The 18,454-nt window shown below is 42.1% G+C and overlaps 1 protein-coding gene across 4 annotated transcripts in view; it reads right to left on the minus strand.

Annotated features, from left to right (window-relative positions):
• Nucleotides 1-18,454, minus strand: part of LOC100557872 (mitochondrial adenyl nucleotide antiporter SLC25A23) — an 82,211-nt gene that overhangs the window by 4,402 nt on the left and 59,355 nt on the right. For 2 of the 4 annotated variants that reach the window (XM_062971501.1, XM_062971503.1), the window contains exons 5-10: nt 17,349-17,507; nt 13,726-13,878; nt 12,006-12,113; nt 9,879-10,046; nt 9,464-9,614; nt 5,752-7,327 (exon numbers count right to left, since the gene is read on the minus strand). In XM_062971501.1, coding sequence (XP_062827571.1) covers nt 7,143-7,327; nt 9,464-9,614; nt 9,879-10,046; nt 12,006-12,113; nt 13,726-13,878; nt 17,349-17,507 — 924 coding nt within the window. In that variant the 3' untranslated portion in view covers nt 5,752-7,142. Of the gene's footprint in view, nt 1-5,751; nt 7,328-9,463; nt 9,615-9,878; nt 10,047-12,005; nt 12,114-13,725; nt 13,879-17,348; nt 17,508-18,454 lie in introns of those variants that run through there. The other 2 variants (XR_010003210.1, XM_062971502.1) reach the window with 1 other exon arrangement.

Consider the following 18,454-nt stretch of genomic DNA (forward strand, 5'->3'; position numbering starts at 1 on the left):
GAAAGGATGAAAGCATGGGGACAGATATATATATCCTAATCCTCAATTAGAAAAGAGGAAGACCTCATTATGTTTGGATAGGCTCATGGAAGCAAGCCATAACCCTGGGTTTTCAAGGCCTGAGCAGGGCTGTTGATGAAATGGATATCTTGGAAGTGTCTCATTCAAAGTCTAAGCTGACTTGAAGACACAACTCCAAAAAGCTCTGATGAGGTCAGTAAAGGGTTTCTGAACAGGAAGATCTACTAAACCAGAAACAAGTCAGCAAGCAAAACAATATATATTTAAAAAGAATGGTATTTAAATGCTTTCTGGAACACAAGGTTTTTGGGTCTGGCTAGGCAGGAAAGAAGTTGTTTTTGCGTGGGATGAAATGTGAAGTCACTTGACATATGAAAGGCCACACTGGATTAGACTAAAGCTCTGTCCTGTCAGGATTTAATTTACACAGTGACCAGACGCCCCAATGAGAAGCTTGTTAATAGAGCATGAAAGCTCTTAATAGAATGTGCTTCTTTTGAGATCTTTGATAAGTGTATGGTTCAAATGTGCAATAAATTATATATCATCCTGGCCATCCAATTGGAATACAAAGGCGTAAGGACCCGTGGAAGTGGTACGTTGCCACCAGGACTAGTAGCTATTGGTAGTCTTTATCTAACATGATGTTCTCAAATCTATTTTTAAAGACACCCAATATGTTTGACTATTGTCTCTCAATTCTACACCTCAATCATGTGCTGCATGGAGCACTTTCTTTATCTCTATCTTGAGTCTCCTATCATTCAGCTTCAGCAGATTACCACAAGGTCCCAGTATTATTAGAGACTTGGTCTCACATCATAAATATACATACTGGGGTTATGATATAGGTAAAGGTAAAGGTTTCCCCTGACGTTAAGTCCAGTCATGTCTGATTCTGGGGGTTGGTGATCATCTCCATTTCTAAGCTGAAGAGCCGGCGTTGTCCGTAGACACCTCCAAGGTCATGTGGCTGGCATGACTACATGGAGTGCCGTTACCTTCCCGCCGGAGCAGTACCTATTGATCTACTCACATTGGCCTGCTAGGTTGGCAGGAGCTGGAGCTAACAGTGGCCGCTCACACCACTCCTGGGGTTTGAACCTGGGACCTTTCGGTCTCCAGCTCAGTGCTTTAACACACTTTGCCACCGGGACTCCTTATATATGATAAGGCACATATATATGATATAGGCACATTCATTATCAGTTCCTTTCCTAATGATCTTCATCATGGAACGTGCCCCGTTTTTTGGTCACAGGAGCCGTATAATGCTTCAAAAAGTCTATGCTATTCAGACCATATAAATGTGCATTTGTTTAATCATTTGCTTGATAAAGAATCATGTAAAAAGTGTATAGGAGCCCCAAGTGGCGCAGCGGATTAAAATGCTGAGCTGCTAAACTTGCTGACCAAAAGGTCGCCGGTTCAAATCCAGGGAGCTGAGGGAGCTCCCGCTGTTAGCCCCAGCTTCTGCCAAGTTGATTTCAGCAGCTCACTAAATGGATTATCCCGTTTAGGTGGCTGTATTTCAGCCATCTATAAATCAAAAGCCTATATTAACCCTTAGGATGTTTGAAAACATGCAAATGTGAGTAGATCAATAGGTACCGCTCTGGTAGGAAGGTAACGGCGCTCCATGCAGTCATGCCAGCCACATGACCTCGGAGGTGTTTGCGGACAAGGCCAGCTCTTTGGCTTAGAAATGGAGATAAGCACCAACCCCCAGAGTTGGACACAACTAGACTTAACGTCAGGAGGAAACCTTCTCCCAAGAAAATGTGATCCAATAGAAAGGCAATTCCTTTTTTACGTACTCCTTTGGTTTGGGGACTTGCTGAGGCCTTCGTGCCACCCCAGAGGTGCTCCAGGATCTATTGACCACTCCAGGATCTAGATCCCCAGATACTTTATTTTCTTTTAGACCATTTGGACCCCACCTTTCTGTCAAAAGGTGGCTTGCAGATTGTGAATTTGACCATTCCCTGCCTTTAGGCTTACAATCTGAAAGAAGGGAAAGGGGATGGCAGTGGGGGAAGGAAAGGATGAAATGCAGCAAATGTTGTCTGCTCTTTCCTCTCTGGGAGTTCAGCGCATGATTTTCTGGTTATGTGTTGCAGCTGCTTGTGATGGCAAAATCACTTGTGCTGAGCACAAAGAACGGTCTATTTTGGTTTGATTGAGCCGCACCATTTCACATTGCAGCTGGGAACTTATCCCATGACTGAAGGCTTTTCTATACAAAAATTGCAATTCCAAGCAATTACCAGACTGGAATATTTAGAAATCCTGGACAGTACAACTCACATCTCATTTGATATGGTTAATATTTATCAATGGTAAGATTTAAATGTTTTCTGCACAGTGGGACACAAGGTTTCTGGGTCAGGTGAGGCAGGAGGTTATCTTTCCATGGGATGAAATGATTGTCTTTAATGAAACGAACCCTTTGAATTATCTCAAGATTATGACTCCCAGTCAATCATATTTTTCCATATGGAGACGTTGACAGGTTTTTTTCCCCTGCCTGGCAGCTTAACATTTATATCTCCTCTGACTTTCAGCCATCACTTGGTTCACCTTCACTTGCTGAAATAACCTTGAGCTCTTTTAGAATATCCAAATTTAGTCAAATGGCCAATTTGGAAACTGTCTTTTGGGGTTTTTCCCTTGCATATCAGAATGCAGAAACAGATCTTGGAAGTAATGTGTTAAATAGTGGCATTACTTGAAACATTTTACTTTTTTTAAAATAAAGAAGGGCAATAATGTTTGTTTTTATCGTACTAACCATAATAACATACATTTCAGTTTTTTGTGTAATGAGCAACATTCACTTGCTATGGCCAAAATGTTACTTGGAGTATTTGGGAAAGCATTTTGTAATTAATTTTTTAAAAATAACATCGTTAACATGTTATTTGTAATAAATGAATGGTAAGCAACAGACTGTTTTAACATCTCCCAGCTCTATATAGAAATAGTTGTGAAGACTGGAATGCTGATGTGGGAAGAGATGTCTTAGCTGCATTGCCATCAAAACTCCTTCTTTCTACTAACATAATTGTTATTCTAAACCATGGTCTAGATTCTGGAATGACTTAGCCGCATCCTTGGCAAGTTGTGATGCAAAAGTAAAACAGATGACAGTGGATCCTTTCTTTAAAATGCTTGTACTTCGAATCATTTTCCGATATAAAAGCAAGAAACACCAAGGAAAGTTTAGAAAATTTATTAGCTTGTGTTTTGTTTTCCCTTTGAAATATCAACACAAAACATAGCAGCAGCAAATGTACAGAAATAGCCTTGGCGAAGCTAGATGTAGGCAAGATTTATTAAAGAAAAGAGTGCAGGATGGTGGAATGGCTGTGGGTAGGACTTTCTAGCTTCTTCAGCCCACAAACAATATACTTAGAAATCCAGAACGGTATGGCCCTGGATGAAAGTGACAAAAGTATTTGGTTTCTGGATCTGCAGTCAGTTCTAATATCATCTGACCATTACAGTCATGTCTTTGCTCAAAGAACCACACATCTGGCTAGGTAGCAGACTGTTCAGAGCCTCAGATGAGACATGCATTCTCCAGGTGTTTGAAGCACTTCAGAAAAGACCTGCTGGATCAGACTAAAGGCCTGTCTAGTCCAAGTAGGTGCCAATAGGACACCTAAAAGTAGACCTTGAGTATGGCTGCATTCTCCTTCTCACATTCCCAACAAGAGATACCTTGGCTCCTGGAGGCATCATATCAGAATAACGTATTGCCATTGAGATTCATATCCCCAAATAATCTGTTTAGTTTGTTCTCAAAGTTGATAGTCATCATTAAGATCTGTACTAATCCCTTCCCAGTCTTCATAATTGGATTCTCCCTATCCCCACCATGTTTCAGGTAACATCCACTTGAACCTTTTCACCATTAAGGTTGCTATGTTGCAGATGCTCTCCAGACCTTTCAGAATACAGTTACATGAAGCAGTAGTTAGGTCTCCTATTTTCTATTCAATATTGTCATCTCTCCCCTTTCTCTACCTTCTGTACAGTATCTTCAGCCCAAAAAAGAGGGTGCAGGAGTTGAAGATGGGTAGTTGGAACTTCCAATGGCTTTTCTACTATGGTGACTTTGCAAGGCCAGAGGGCACTTCCCAAGACAGCATGTCAATCCTATTGGGAACCTCCCATTGCCATATGTTGCAGTAGGAGAGTGACAGCAGCAGCCAAAACATTTAACCTCACAGATCCCATGGATGACTATTTATGACTAGTTTTGAAATGTTATTTGCTGTTTGTGGGATTCTGAAAAATTGTAGTCCAGAGAAATAATTGATCTAAGCAGTTTTTTAACCTTTTCCTCAATATTACTAAAATCAAAGTACCACTTACTTTTCGATCTCCCAAGAAATGTCTTAATTTCTCCCAGACAAAAGCTTTCCAAAAATGTGTTCCTCTCCCAAACAATGATGCATCATTCTACATTCTCATTTGCCCACTGAGTTCCCCACTTTCCTTTCTCCTCTGGATCTCTATATCAACTGTTCTTAGACATTTCATAATTAGGATAGATATAATAGAATGGGAGGATGGTATATACATGCACTTCCTTCCTTTGTCTTTATATGATAGATAGGTAATTTGTAGCCCTAGATTTTTTGGCCTGTAACTCAATTACTGCTGCTAAAATGGATGTGAGTTACAGGCCAAAAAAAAAAAAAATCTAGGGCCACAAATTACCTATCTATCATATAAAGCAGTAATTAACAGTTAGGGATGATGGGAATTCCAATCTGCAGCTAGTAGAAGGTCACACATTCCCATCCCATTCTAACATGCATCGATTACCATGCCATGTTTTATTCTTAAGAGAAAAACTATGCCAAATTGATGCTTTTTCTACCATTCCCACAGGAAATATTACTATATTAATGGTTCCAGTATCCTTCTCAAAGCTCTTGAGTGCACCTGGAAGCCTTGCATTGCTTGTAATTGGTTTGCCCTGATCATTGGGAGATTCCTCTTGGCTGCCAAACATTTAAGACACCAGCTCTTGATTTCCATTATTTTCTTAGTCACTGGGGACTTAAGCAAAGGGAGAATACTTGCAAAAATCCCTCTTCCCCTTTAGCCTCCATTTAGTGAAGGGCTTCTTTCTCCAACAGACCGTTGTTTTAGTCATGGATACAGGTGAGAATCTCCAATGCTATTAGACAGCAATTCTCAAGAGTCCTCACCACTGGCCAAGCTTTGTGGGAGCTGCAGTCCTACAACACTGGAGAACCACATAATTCCCACCCTTTCTTTAAACGGATGTTCTCATGGGGTTTTGCAAAGGATCTGCCACAAGAAGGACTAAACTGGAACCTGAAAAATTAAGCTGTCTGCTGGATACATCCAATTCTCCTGTCTTCCTCCACAAGGAAAAGCAATACAACTCTCATATCCATACTTACTGTGGGAGCAATAGATAAGTCCTTCTGAAGGACATTAATTTGGGAGTGGCTGTGGAACCATACTGCCTTCTGAAATGGAGCCTTTGTTGCTGATATGGTATGCTTTCAAGTCATGGTGACCCTATCACAAAGTTTTCTACGGCTGAGGGTGTGAGAAGTACCCAAAGTCACCCAGTGGATTTTCGTGGTGGAGCAGGAGTTCAAATGCTGTGGAGAAACTTTAGTCAGCATCACTTATTTGCTCTCTGTCAGCATACAGCTAAAAATATGGAAGGGTAAATTCCAGGACTGTCTACACTAGTAGATTCCATTCCTTTACTGCCATCTTTCAAATGGAAATGGGAGGATGTTGTGTCTATCCTGTTTCTTGTAGATGCTTTTCAGAACAATGTATTTTGAAAGAATCTGGATAAATGGCTACCTCCATTATATTTCAACCTGTCAATAAACAGACAGTGATACAAGATTGGGCCAAGGAAAGCAAGGACACCTGTGGCTTTGGGGGTGTGGAGGGTGGCATTTCTTAAGCAATAGAGCCGGTGTGGTCAGTGCAAATATCTCACAGTGAGCCGCAATGTGTGCACGCAAGAAACTGAGAGACCGCAGGCAAAGTGCAGCGACGAAAACAACAAAAACAGTAGCCCTTCGCAGGTTCTTTCTGCATTCTCCCCCACCGCAGAGAAGGGAAGGGTACGGAAGCAGGCAAGAATTGGGGTGAAGGAGGCTTCAGTTCTGCTTTTGAAGACTTCTAGGTAGACAGTGACAAGACATCTTATAAGTTAAAAATAGTTCATGTGCAAAATATACAGACACTTTTCATTGAATGGGGAAGGTAAAAATGGAATTGGGCTGAAATGCAAAGACCTAGGGCTTTACAGCTCTCCTGGATCTGAAAGAAAAGCAAAAGAAGGATCAAATGTGTTTTAAAAGTAGAATTCAGGATGGAGGCAAAAGCAGGAAACCGCCTGTTCGAATCCTCAAATCCCGATGCTCATGCATCTTGGACTCTTGGTAGCAACTTCAAAAAATAAGTATTTTTTCCAGTGCAATTGACTGTCCCTGAATGCATTGTTTGTAGATTTAGAGATAATTGATTGATCGGAGGAGGGGTCACAGCCTCTGGCTTCGGTAAATGAACATCTTTTTATCTGAGATTTAACCATGTATCCATGACAGTGTTGGCAGGATTGGCTTCCACAAGACCTTGAAGAGGCTGGTAGAAATATGCAGAATACAAAAACATGCTGCTGGTTTTCATGTTGGAGAGCAGCCGGGAAGAAGACAGACATGCAAAGAGCAGAAAAGGAGCACTGGCTCAAGTCTGCGTTTCAGAGGACTATCTCCAAAGTCCCCAAAATGTAGGTGGATTGTATAGAAGTCTCTGCTTCAATGGGGCCATGGTGCTTTGCAGCCATAGGCTACTGCAGTGGAAAAATTGCTCTTTGTAAGTGAGTTCTTCCTTGGGGTTCCTTGCCCAAGGGAAGACTCTGATGTTGTGAAGTTGAGGAAGACATAGGCCCAACCACTTTAACATGCTGTAGTCCCCATTCTCCTGGAGATGAGGGCCCAGAGGACTAGGGCTATGTCTCTGCCTATGACTGACGCCATGCTGCCTGTAGGAATAGCCCTTCTTGAGAGGTAGGTCCCATCCACAGAGTGGATGAGGCAGGCACCTCTTCATCTGGACGTCACCCCCAGAGCTCGCTTCATGTTCTCGTACACAACGTAGCTGATACTAACGGCAGGAATCACTTTCATGAAGTTGGGAGCAATGCCACGATAGAGGCCAAACACCCCTTCCCGGGAGAGGATGTGCTTGAAGAGGCCCAGCATGGAGAACTGAGGGGCACCTTCAATGGATGCTACAGAGAAAGAAACAAAGAGATCAGGGACAAAGCAGAGCAACCCAACCCTACCGCATCACTGTAGCACACCTAAATACTGTTCTAGTGGTTCTGCCTCCTTCATGGTACAGTCACAAAGGACATCCTTTGAAGGAAGCTAGCTTGTCTGGCCTGGGGAATACAACTGCAACTAGTAATGGAACTAAGAGAGCATCGTGCAATGGATTCATAGAATCATAGAATTGGATGAGACCTCGTGGGCCATCCAGTCCAACCCACTGCCAGAAACAGGAAATTAATTTATCAAGATCAGCAAAGGAACTGAATTGTGCTGACAGCCAATCCAGAACACCAAAATACAGTATGATACGATTAGGGATGCAAGATCCACATGAAAGTGAGAAAACTGTGAATAAAAACCCACTTTTTAAAACCCAACTTCTTTAGATCCTCCAGTGTGACTTTATGGTCAACTTCACAGAGCCTCACTGGAGGACCTAGAGAAACAATATTAATCAACTATGTGAATAATAAAAACCACAAAAGTTAAACCCCCAAATGTGGGGGTCTGACTGTAAATGGAAAGGAACCTGGATACTAAAAACAATCACACACGATACACATATGACTCTCTTATTTTGGTTTATAATATATTTTGGACATTTTCTGTCTTTTGTGGTCCTTTCTGATGTGGTTTCTAAAGCCTACCCGATCTTGAGTGACACATGCCTCCAGAGACAATGAGGGCAATGTTATTCTCACGATGCTTTCTGAGCCACCTGTTGAGGTGGGGAGAGCAATCTTCCTGTAGGCACCACAAATTCAAAGGTAGGTGCTTCAGGCTAACCATATACTGGACAAGGTGCACTGTCCCATGTCATCATCACTTTGGCCAGAAGCAAACACAAGCCTTGCAAAATCTGGAAGTAACTTCTAGGCCATTCAGGATTATTTACTCAAATCTAATGCTCATCTTTTTTTGGCTAAATTGCCTTGCCAAAATTAGGGTGTGCATTAGATTTGCGTAATACAGAAATCTTAGCACTGAGCCAAAGCAATAGGGGAAGCTGCTTCAAGAATACCTGGAGCTTCTCTTTGAGGGATGTCACCTGTAATTTAATTGTCATAGCTCAATGCTATGTAATCCTAGAATTTGTAGTTTGGTGAGGCTCCCACATTCTTTGGCAGAGAAGGCTTAAGACCTCATAAAATTACAGCCCCCATGATTGCATAGCATTGAACCAAGGCAGTTAAAATTGATTCATTTTACAGCATAGATGCATCCCAAGTTTTCTTTTCCATTGCTGAAAGCTTTGGTGTTCAAACACAATTGTTTTTAAATAAGAAATTCTAACCAGACAGCAACTGTAATGGGAATATTACAAAGAATGCAACTTTTGCTGCTGTGTATGACATTCATCAACAAATACTTTTTTTTTGGTTTCAGGGTTTTGAAAATCAAGATGCACATTAGATTCAATGGCGCATTAAACTCGAGTAAATATGGGCAATTTTTTGAAGTTTTTTGTACTTGCAGTGGCATCCCACAGCAGGACAGAAATGTTCCCCAGAACTCACTGATTTGCCCCTTCTTTTCCAGAATAAATGGAGAAAGAAAAGCATACATGTATGACAGATTCTGAGACTTGTGCTAACTGTAAGGTGGAATGGTTGCAATAACAGGACCAGAATGAATTCCCTTCAACACAATGGGTTCTGATTCTCACAGGATATATCACAAGAGGGATTGAAGTGAAACCTCACCCCTTTCAGACTCAGTATTCTCAGAAACTCCCATTTATTTCCCCCCAGCTTAGTGTCTTCTCTCTCATTGTTACAGGGATTTCCTATTTAATGTGTTTGCCAGTAATGGTGCCCTAAGCCCACGGCCACTGATAGTGCTCACCTTGGAGAGAAGACTGAATTTGGGAGAGACAGATGGTAGAGATGGTAATTACATGTAATATTATTAATATTACAATATATAGATATAGTACAATATGGTAATTTATTGCCAGTATTGTGCTATGCTAATAATATAATATTGTATGTAAATTTAGCTTGTAAGCTGCTCTGAGTCCCCTTTGGGGTGAGAAGGGCGAGATATAAATGTATTAAATAAATAAAATAAATAAATAGAGACCCCGCCCTTACCTTGCGCCTGCATTCGTGTCCGCACCAGTGCTAAGGGGTAGCTGGCAATCTGGCCGCAGGTGCTGGAGACTGTGCCGCAGCCCAAAAGCACCAGAACGCCTGGGTCAGCGGTGTTTTTGCTGTACTTCTGCAACCAGGTATTCTTCAGAGTCTGTAGGAGAAGACATGCAAAAGGCCATTCAGGGCAGAGAGACAAGCATCATGGAGCACAAAAGAGGTGGGAAGGAAGCAGCTTTCTTGCCAAGCCCTGGATTCTGGTTGAATCTCCCTTTTGCTACAGAGCTAAGGATTGGGGGCCAGATTATCTTTGGAAAGAGTCCAGAGAAAAAGTGCTAACAGGAATGGAATTTCCCCTGACAAATTGCAAGAAAGTGGGGCTCTTCCTCTGCTCATGCTACTCTCATAAAGCACCAACCTCATAAACTGCCAAGTCAATGCCAGCATAGGGGATGATGCCCAGCATGTTAGGCAGGTAGCCCTTGTAGAAGGCACGGACCCCTTCCTTTTGCAGGACCTTCCTGGCACAGTCAGCTACTCCTGAGTATTGGCCTGTCTTGCGGAGGGTCAGCCGTGTCTTCAGAACCTGGTGGGAAGGGAAAAGCAGGTCAGTGGAAGAGCACAAGGGGGCCTCTTTCATCTGACACCCGCGAGGAATGGTCTGTGGAGGTAAAGCAAGACACAAAGCAGAAGAATAGGGGCAGGCAACCTACAGGTCTCTGCCTAAATTCATGTGGCCCCACAGCTTACATTCATGCATTCCCAGCTAATTTCATTTGGCCCTCTACAAGTAAGCAAGCAATTCAGACTACTGTCTTTTTTTCTCCTGGAAACACACTGCATATGCAAGAGCCATAAGAGAAAGAAACACAGAAGGAAAGGGAGTGGCTCTAGCAGGAACACTGCGGCAGTGAACAGAAAGGGACCCATTTTGGCACTGGTTCTTGCCTACGGTCAAGTTCTGTTTCAAGTTGACTTAAAAAAATATTCTCCAAGACATCTTGTAATGGTATTTTTGCAAGACTAGATGCTGGAAAATTAAACATTTTATCAGCACATTCACAAAATGATTATTTCCAAGATGGCTTGAGAGAAGCCATTACTTTTAAGCTAGGCCCGGGCTGTGGCGCAAGCTGGAGGGCAGCCAGCTGAAACCAATCACTCTGACCAAGAGGTCATGAGTTCGAGGCCAGCTCAGAGCCTGCATTTGTCTTTGTTCTATGTCAAGGCATTGAATGCTTGCCTTATATGTGTAATGTGATCCGCCCTGAGTCCCCTTCGGGGTGAGAGGGCGGAATATAAATACTGTAAATAAATAAATAAATAAATAAAATCTATACAACCTCATTGCTGCAGTGGTACCCATCATAGTTTGCAGACACCAAACGTATTATGTCAATCTCTATTGCTGCCTCCATTGTATGACTTGTCTTTCCAGTGACATCACCTCCTTTATAATTTTATCTGGATATCACCTGTGGTCATATTTGCCCACCTCTCTGCACCTTTATTCCTGCAACCACCTGCATCGAGTAGTAATGGTAATTCAAATGAGAAGGAATTCAATTCTTTTGTAATACAGTGGGCCCTCAGTATCCATGGGGATTTAGTTCCAAGACCCCATGCAGACAGCAAGAAATGCAGATGCTATTAATAAATGGAGTAGCTCACAGTAGAGACAGTATCAAGCCCTTGCTATCAAGTGAATCACCAGACATTCTTAGGGCTTCCTTGCCTCTAGGGAGGATGATAACCACATGCTTCTCCCTTCGAGGTGATCTTTGTTCGTTCAATTGCAAAGCAGAAGTGGATGGCTGCCGCCTCTGCTGTGTATCTATGGTGGGTTGAATCCGCAGATCCTGAGCCTGTGGATACAACGGGACCACTGTACACAGATACAGAGGGTCCATGGTTTGGATCCTTTTCCCCTTGTGGATATTAAAACCCATGAATGCTCAAGTTCCATAGTATACAACAGTTTAGTAAAATGGAGTCCCTTATCTGGAATGGCAAAATCAAGGCTTGCTTCCTGGATTTTTTGGAAGTGGATGGGGTAGACAGTTGAATCTATAGATACAGAATCAATTGATACTGAGAACCAATTGTATAGCATTTTGATTCCCCTTTGATTGCATGACTTCTTATAGAGTGCAGGAGTTTGTGGTTTGGACTGAGGCACCAGATGAAGTAAACCTCCAACAACAGATTCTCAATGCCCCTCCAGCAATTACTAATCCCAGGATCCCATTGGGTGTTGCCATGGCAGTTAAAATATAATTGTGTAGCACTATAATTGTTTAGTAATGGAAGGGCCCTCAGACGAGAAACCAATTGATCAATTTTATCAGCCAGAACAAGAGTTCTGTGTATCTTTTGTTATTTTTCCAAGGAGGCGCCAAAGAGGCTCAACTCCAATAGTTTGCTGCTACTCAAAAGTAGCTTCCAGCTGAAATTATTTCTTTATTCCACCTAATGGCCACACCAGGGCAAGATGAAGAATTTGGTCCTCAAGATCTGTGGTAGCAAAGAAGGCCACTGGTCTTACCTCCATAGGGTAGATTATAGTCTGTGCTGTGGCACCAGCTAGTGAACCAGCAATAAATCTCTCCTGCACCCTCAGGGTCTCTTGCTGTCCACGAATTGCCCGTTTGATCTGCAATAAGAAACAATGGCTTGAGATCTTGCAGAAAACATATAGGGAGCCCTTCCTAAACCTGTTCAGAGTGACTAAAGGCAGTGAGTGTGAACAAGAAAAACTGAATTGTATTTTGCATCGGAGTAGTGATCCTTTATTGCAGTGTGATATCAGCATATTAAGAGAATTTCTTATTAATGTGGAAAGCTTGGGCTGGAGAGGAACTTTTCCTCTCCCCCAGACACTGATAAACTATTACTTCTATCATGCATTGACCAGATTGACTAGGGTGATGGGAACTGGAATTCAACAACACCTGAAAGATCACAGATGTTCCCCACCACATCTCATGGCTTAGCACTGTTACATATTGTAATAACATTGACAGGTTAGCTTACAGGACAGAAATATTACAGGTAGTTGTTGCTGTGTTGTTGTGTGCCTTCAAGTAGCTTCTGGCCTATGGCAACCCTAAGCTGTATATAGCTTGGGGTTTTCTGAGGATGAAAATATGACTTGGCCAAGGTCACTTGGACACTGGAGTTTACCAGTAGATAACAAGGGCTCACTGGACATATAAGCAACTTCTGAGTGATTTTATAAATGTTGTTAATTTTAGTGTCCTGAGAAAGTTACTGACAAATTAAAACATATTGAGTAATTTACATATGAATAACATACTGATATTTCTGAAAATTTCCAAAAGGCCCCCTGGATGAAATCCTGCATGTGTCTCCTACATATAATCAAGACTGAATTCATCTCAGCGGGGCTTCTGATTGAGCAAGGGATTCTTGCTGGTGGAATGAGGTAGCTGACAATCATTGTCTATTGCTCTCTTTGCAATTTTCTATATACTACCAATACTCCAATTCTGTTCTAGAGGGTTATCAGACATTTTACAAACTGTGAGTGTTGAGGTCACTGAGGGCTGTAGGGATGAGTGTTTGATTCATACATCTGGTTGGAGCATTGTGCTCAAGGAGGGTTCTCAATTAGGGTTGCCAGGCTGAAAGCATCCTAGGCCTGACAATTCATGGCCAAACCCTGAGATCAAGGGATGATTCCTTGTGATCTCAGAAGAGACAGGCCCCGGAAATGTAATTACGCATGATACATTAAGACAAGACACTTCAAGGCAGTATCCCTGTTCTCAGATTCCTCCTCCGTTCCCTGAGAATTGGCGAAGAAAGGTCAGACACTGATATATCAACAATACTACTCCCAGTCACAAAAAATCCAGACCTGACCCACCATTATGGGGCACAATTGCAATCTTGTGCAATTCTTGATCATTTATGCAGCTTGCATAAAAGAACTCACACACTGAAGTGTCTTAAGACCCTAACTTCTGCAAAAGTATTTATTTCTCACAGAGTACTTTACAGCCATCTTTCAGATTAAATATCCACCAGAACTCTGGGGAGAGAAGGAATTGAGATTTATAGATTCAGTTTTGGAGTAAAGACATGCATAGGGTTCACCCAGTGCACCTGTGTGTAGAAATACAGGATCACTGTAGAGTCCCTAAGTGAGATAATACTTGAAGTAGTCATGTATGTAAGCCTGGTGCTTACAAACATAAGCATGGCCACTCCAAGTTAGAGTTGGTATTTCCATGGGTCCATACCTGTTCGTAGGCCATGAACTTGATGGCAGACTCAGGTGCGATTTTGAGCACGTTGATGCCATTGCCTCGCCATAGTGAGCGGATGCCTCCTTCACGTATCATGCCTTGCAACCCCCCCAACACATTCATGTTGTTGCTCTTCGAAGCGTGCACCTACAACCAGGAGGAACCATAGTTTCAGTACCTGGACAGGATAAGGAACTTCCAATCCTCTCCTATAAGCAAGGTGAACACAAATCACTGTATTTGATTGCATATGTGTCCAAATGGGACCAAAGAAGCATTGCGGCAGTCCCATCCAGCATCTTTTACCCCAAGGGCTCTCTCAGACATCACTGTATAGCCCAGGAATGAACATGCTCTGGAGAGCGGTGATCCACAGACCACCCATTCTTCTGGAGCTTGAGATTCACACTATGCCACTGTGGTCACCATTTTGGGTGACTGGAAGTAATATTACATATACTTCCGGTCTCCTTTGGGGCTCTTTTGGGGGTGGGGTGAGGGAGGGAGAAGAAGTTATTTCTGTTTCACACCAAGGAATATCTGCAAACAATATTTCAAATCCTGTTTAGCAGCAGAGGTGGATTTATTCTTTATCCAAAACCATATTTTCCACTGAAAGTCTTTTTGGGAGGGTCAGGAGTGCTTTGGTAGGGTCAGTGGGAAATATCAAGGTATGCAATTGTCCACAGTCCAAAGGTCCACATGTAGTTGAGCGACTATCCAATCCAAAGATGTTGTGGAGCCAAAGGGAAGCAGGGTTGAAAAGTGTGGAATGAAGGGCTTCAGTACAGCATCCATTTCTATTCTTGGGTGCAAATACACAGAAATTCAGTATTGCTTAGTTCAGTAGTAGCTCAGGGATCAGATCATATTATAATGAGTAACTTTCTTGGAAGGTTGCTTCATACTCTTTGTGAGGGATGAAGGAGAGGCCTGGGCATGTATGTCTTCTCTCCTAAGCAGTAGCAGGGCCAAAAAACCAACAACTTCCTCCCCTTTCCTTGATTCTCTGTTTCTCAATAGGAGCAGAGAGCAAAAGGGTGAAAATCTTCTTGTGGTTTCTTTTGTAAGTGAGCAAATAAGGAGAAGGAACTAAACCAGTGACTCATTCACCAACATGATCTGTGGAAGTCATACTGCTACTGCCAGAGAAAAAGAGGAGAATGAAGGAATGCACAAGACAACAGACTGTGCAACAGTAAAGTGTTGATTTCTTAGTTGCTGCTTCCTAACTACTGTACCAGGAAGAGATGCTTGAAAGATTTTCTGTCTTATGGGCTGAAATAATTTTGCTAGCTGTGGCAACTATGCAACTTGCCTAGGGGTAGATCAGGGGTCCTTAAACCTTTTAAGATGAGGGCTGATTCATGGTTCCTCAGACTGTTGGTGAGGCAGACTATAGTTTGAAAAAAAAAAAGAACAAATGCCTATGCAAATTGCACATATCTCATTTGTATTGCAAAACAAAACCCGTGGAAGAACAATACAATATTTAAAATGAACAATTTTAACTAACATAATTTAATTTCAGTGGGAAGTGTGACCCACTTTTGGTTGATAAGAGAGTCAAGTTAATGAGGATTGTTGTTATTGCATGCCTTCAAGTCAGTTTCAGACTTAGGGTGACCCTAGGTCTAAAGTTTAGGGTGGGGACCAGGGAAATAACCTTGAAGGTCCATATCTGTAGAGAATGCCACTTGTTGTTTTGCCCCAGGCAGAAACATTTCATATGCAGAGCTAGAAAGCAAGTTAAATCTCAAGAGTAGTAGAATGCATCAGACTGAAAATCTTACTTTTGGGGGGTGTAATGAGTAATATTTTCTATTTACTGTGTAAGGGCATCCTGAGGTGTTTTTGGATGCCCCGAAACTTTAATTTTTCATATTATATGCCATCCTCTTAGGTCATAAAGATATTTTTAAAAGGAGTAACAAAAAAGTAATTGAAAAGTCCTTGGGCAAAATTTCCCTGCTGCTCATGATGTCAACACTCTGGGGAAAATCTATGCCCTTCCCTGTGATTGTGGATGCAACATAAAAGATGGCTGCACAGGGCTTCCTTTATATCCCTCAAAACTCTCTTTTCCAATAGACTCAAGGTTCAAGACTGGCCACTCCACCGCAGTCCTGACCCATTCAGATGAGAAATGGACTGAAGTGAGTGAGAAGGCTTCCATGTATAAGAGAACCTTTTCACTTGGAAGAGTCTAACTTAAAAAAATACAAAAAAGTCAGAAAAGTTTCTTGTCCTTGTTGTAACAGAGATCTTGAGAAGGAAAGATGACTGAGGGAAAATCATGGCCCTTAATAGCCATTAGGAATGAAGACTGACCTCACCAGAGATTGCTCTTATTATAGTTCTATACCATTTGTACTTATCAGGTCTAGATAGGTGAGCAACCAATCTTTTTCCTAGATGTTCAACAATTCATGGCTGGGAAATGACTTGACAGCAGTAGCATCATTCAGTTAGTTCCCCCCAGTTGCTACAACAAGTTTGAAAAATTGTTAAAAGAGACAAGCTGGGGAAGTTAACATGGGAGCCAAGTGAAGTGGAGAAGGTTGCCAGAGAGGAAGAGAGAGGGAAAGACTGGACCCAGAGGACAGCCTGGGACAGGAACAAGTTAATTATTTTGAATGTATGACAGTAGGTTGGTTTTTCTGAAAAGGCAGAGCTTGCAGGCCTCTCTAGCCCTTCTACTTCTCACAATGTCTAGTCTTTCCCTGAAAATATATTTCTATTTGCTTACTTAAAATGCTGCAGGCATGGTATTCCAAATGTTTTACAAACCAATGATGACTGGAATATTGTATCACACTTACAAATGTGAAAACTATATTTAGGAGCTACATAGAGACGGTGAAAGTTCCCCGGTCTGTACTTACTAGGAAGCAGCTGCTGTGATTGACTCGGATCGGTTCCCTTTGCTTGGCTGCCATTCCCACCCTCTTTTCCATGATTGTGTCTGGTGTGAGGGCCCTTCCACACAGCCATATCACCCAGAATATCACAGCAGAAAATCCCACAATATCTGCTTTTCACTAAGTCCACACTGCCATATATTCCAGTTCAAAGCAGAAAATGTGGGATTTTATTCAGCTGTGTGGAAGGGGCCTGAGATGAATTTTAACAGGGATCCTATTTCTGTGCATCGTGCCAGATATGACTTACAGGAGGGAGTGGAAATGGCAATCCTATGTTTCTCTAGCAACATAAGAATGGGCCTGTATTGATGACAGTGGCTGCTTCTTGGTAAAAGGGATACATAGGGATTGAAGCAGTTGGGCAGAAATCACGACATAACACCAACTTTATGGTTACATAGTACATAAGTATTACAGAGGATTCCAGCCTTCAAAATCATAGCCTACTATGCATTTGAACATATGAACTTTGACAGCCCATGGAGGTAGCTTTGTATAAAGCCAAAATGTAAATCACTGTAACTTTTGCATGTAGTGCACCATGCAAAAAACTATTTCCAACACCTCAAAAAGGGTATTTTGTCATGGAAAATGCCTGGAGTCATTGTTCCCACCCAGACCCTGATTTTGCTGCAGAACAAAATATTATTCTTCTGAAAAATTCACCCCCCATCTCCACACCAAAATGTTTACCTGCATGAACACTTTCAGCCGGTCCAATGGTGCCGTTCCCGTCCTAGAGACAGCACCGGCCATAGCGCCAGCAATAAGTTGTTTCCACCACATCCCAGTTTTCTTCTCTTTCTCGGAAAACTCATCTGGGACAGTGAGGCACTCACCAATGTCAAGGACCTGCCAAGGACCACAATCGGAATAAGCAATCCAAAAGATGTTTTGGTTCCATATAATGGAGAAATACATGTTAGAAAAGCATCTCTAGATACAAATTGGAGCAAATACCTCATATATAAATATTCCAATGCCTCACCAAACATTGGATTCAAACTACAGTATTTATATTCTGCACTGGAAATATTTATATCAAATATTGAAACTTGTCAAATTGAATCTCTGACTAGAAATTCAATGTTTATACTGGGACTATCATACTTTTGATGTGTCACAATATGTGACTCATTGGATAATATGAGAATGTGTGGCAAAAATGACAACAATACGAAATAAAGAAGACCGCATTACAGGTGGATGGATTCAATTAAGGAAGCCACAATCCTGATTTTGCAAGACTTGAGCAGGAATCATAGAATCAGAGAGTTGGAAGAGACCTCATAGGCCATCCAATCCAACCCCCTGCCCAGAAGCAGAAAATCGCATTCAAAGCACCCTTGACAGATGGCCATTCAGCTTCTGCTTAAAAGTCTCCAAAGAAGGAGCCTCCACCACACTCCAGAGCAGAGAGTTCCACTGCCGAACAGCTCTCACAGTGAGGAAGTTATACCTTATGATCAGGTAGAATCTCCTTTCCTGTTGTTTGAAGCCATTGTTCCGCGTCCTAGTTTCCAGGGCAGCAGAAAACAAGCTTGCTTCCTCCTCCCTATGACCTCCCCTCACATATTTATACATGGCTATCATGTCTCCTCTCAGCCTTCTCTTCTGCAAGCTAAAAATGCCCAGCTCTTTCAACCACTCCTTGTAGGGCTTGTTCTCTAGACCCTTGATCATTTTAGTCACCCTTCTCTGGACACATTCCAGCTTGTCAACATCTCCCTTCAATTGCGGTGCCCAGAATTGGACACAGTGTGATCTGACTAAGGCAGAATAGAGGGGTAGCATGACTT

This window comes from Anolis carolinensis, chromosome 2 (genome assembly GCF_035594765.1).
Source record: "Anolis carolinensis isolate JA03-04 chromosome 2, rAnoCar3.1.pri, whole genome shotgun sequence".
Taxonomy (NCBI): domain Eukaryota; kingdom Metazoa; phylum Chordata; class Lepidosauria; order Squamata; family Dactyloidae; genus Anolis; species Anolis carolinensis.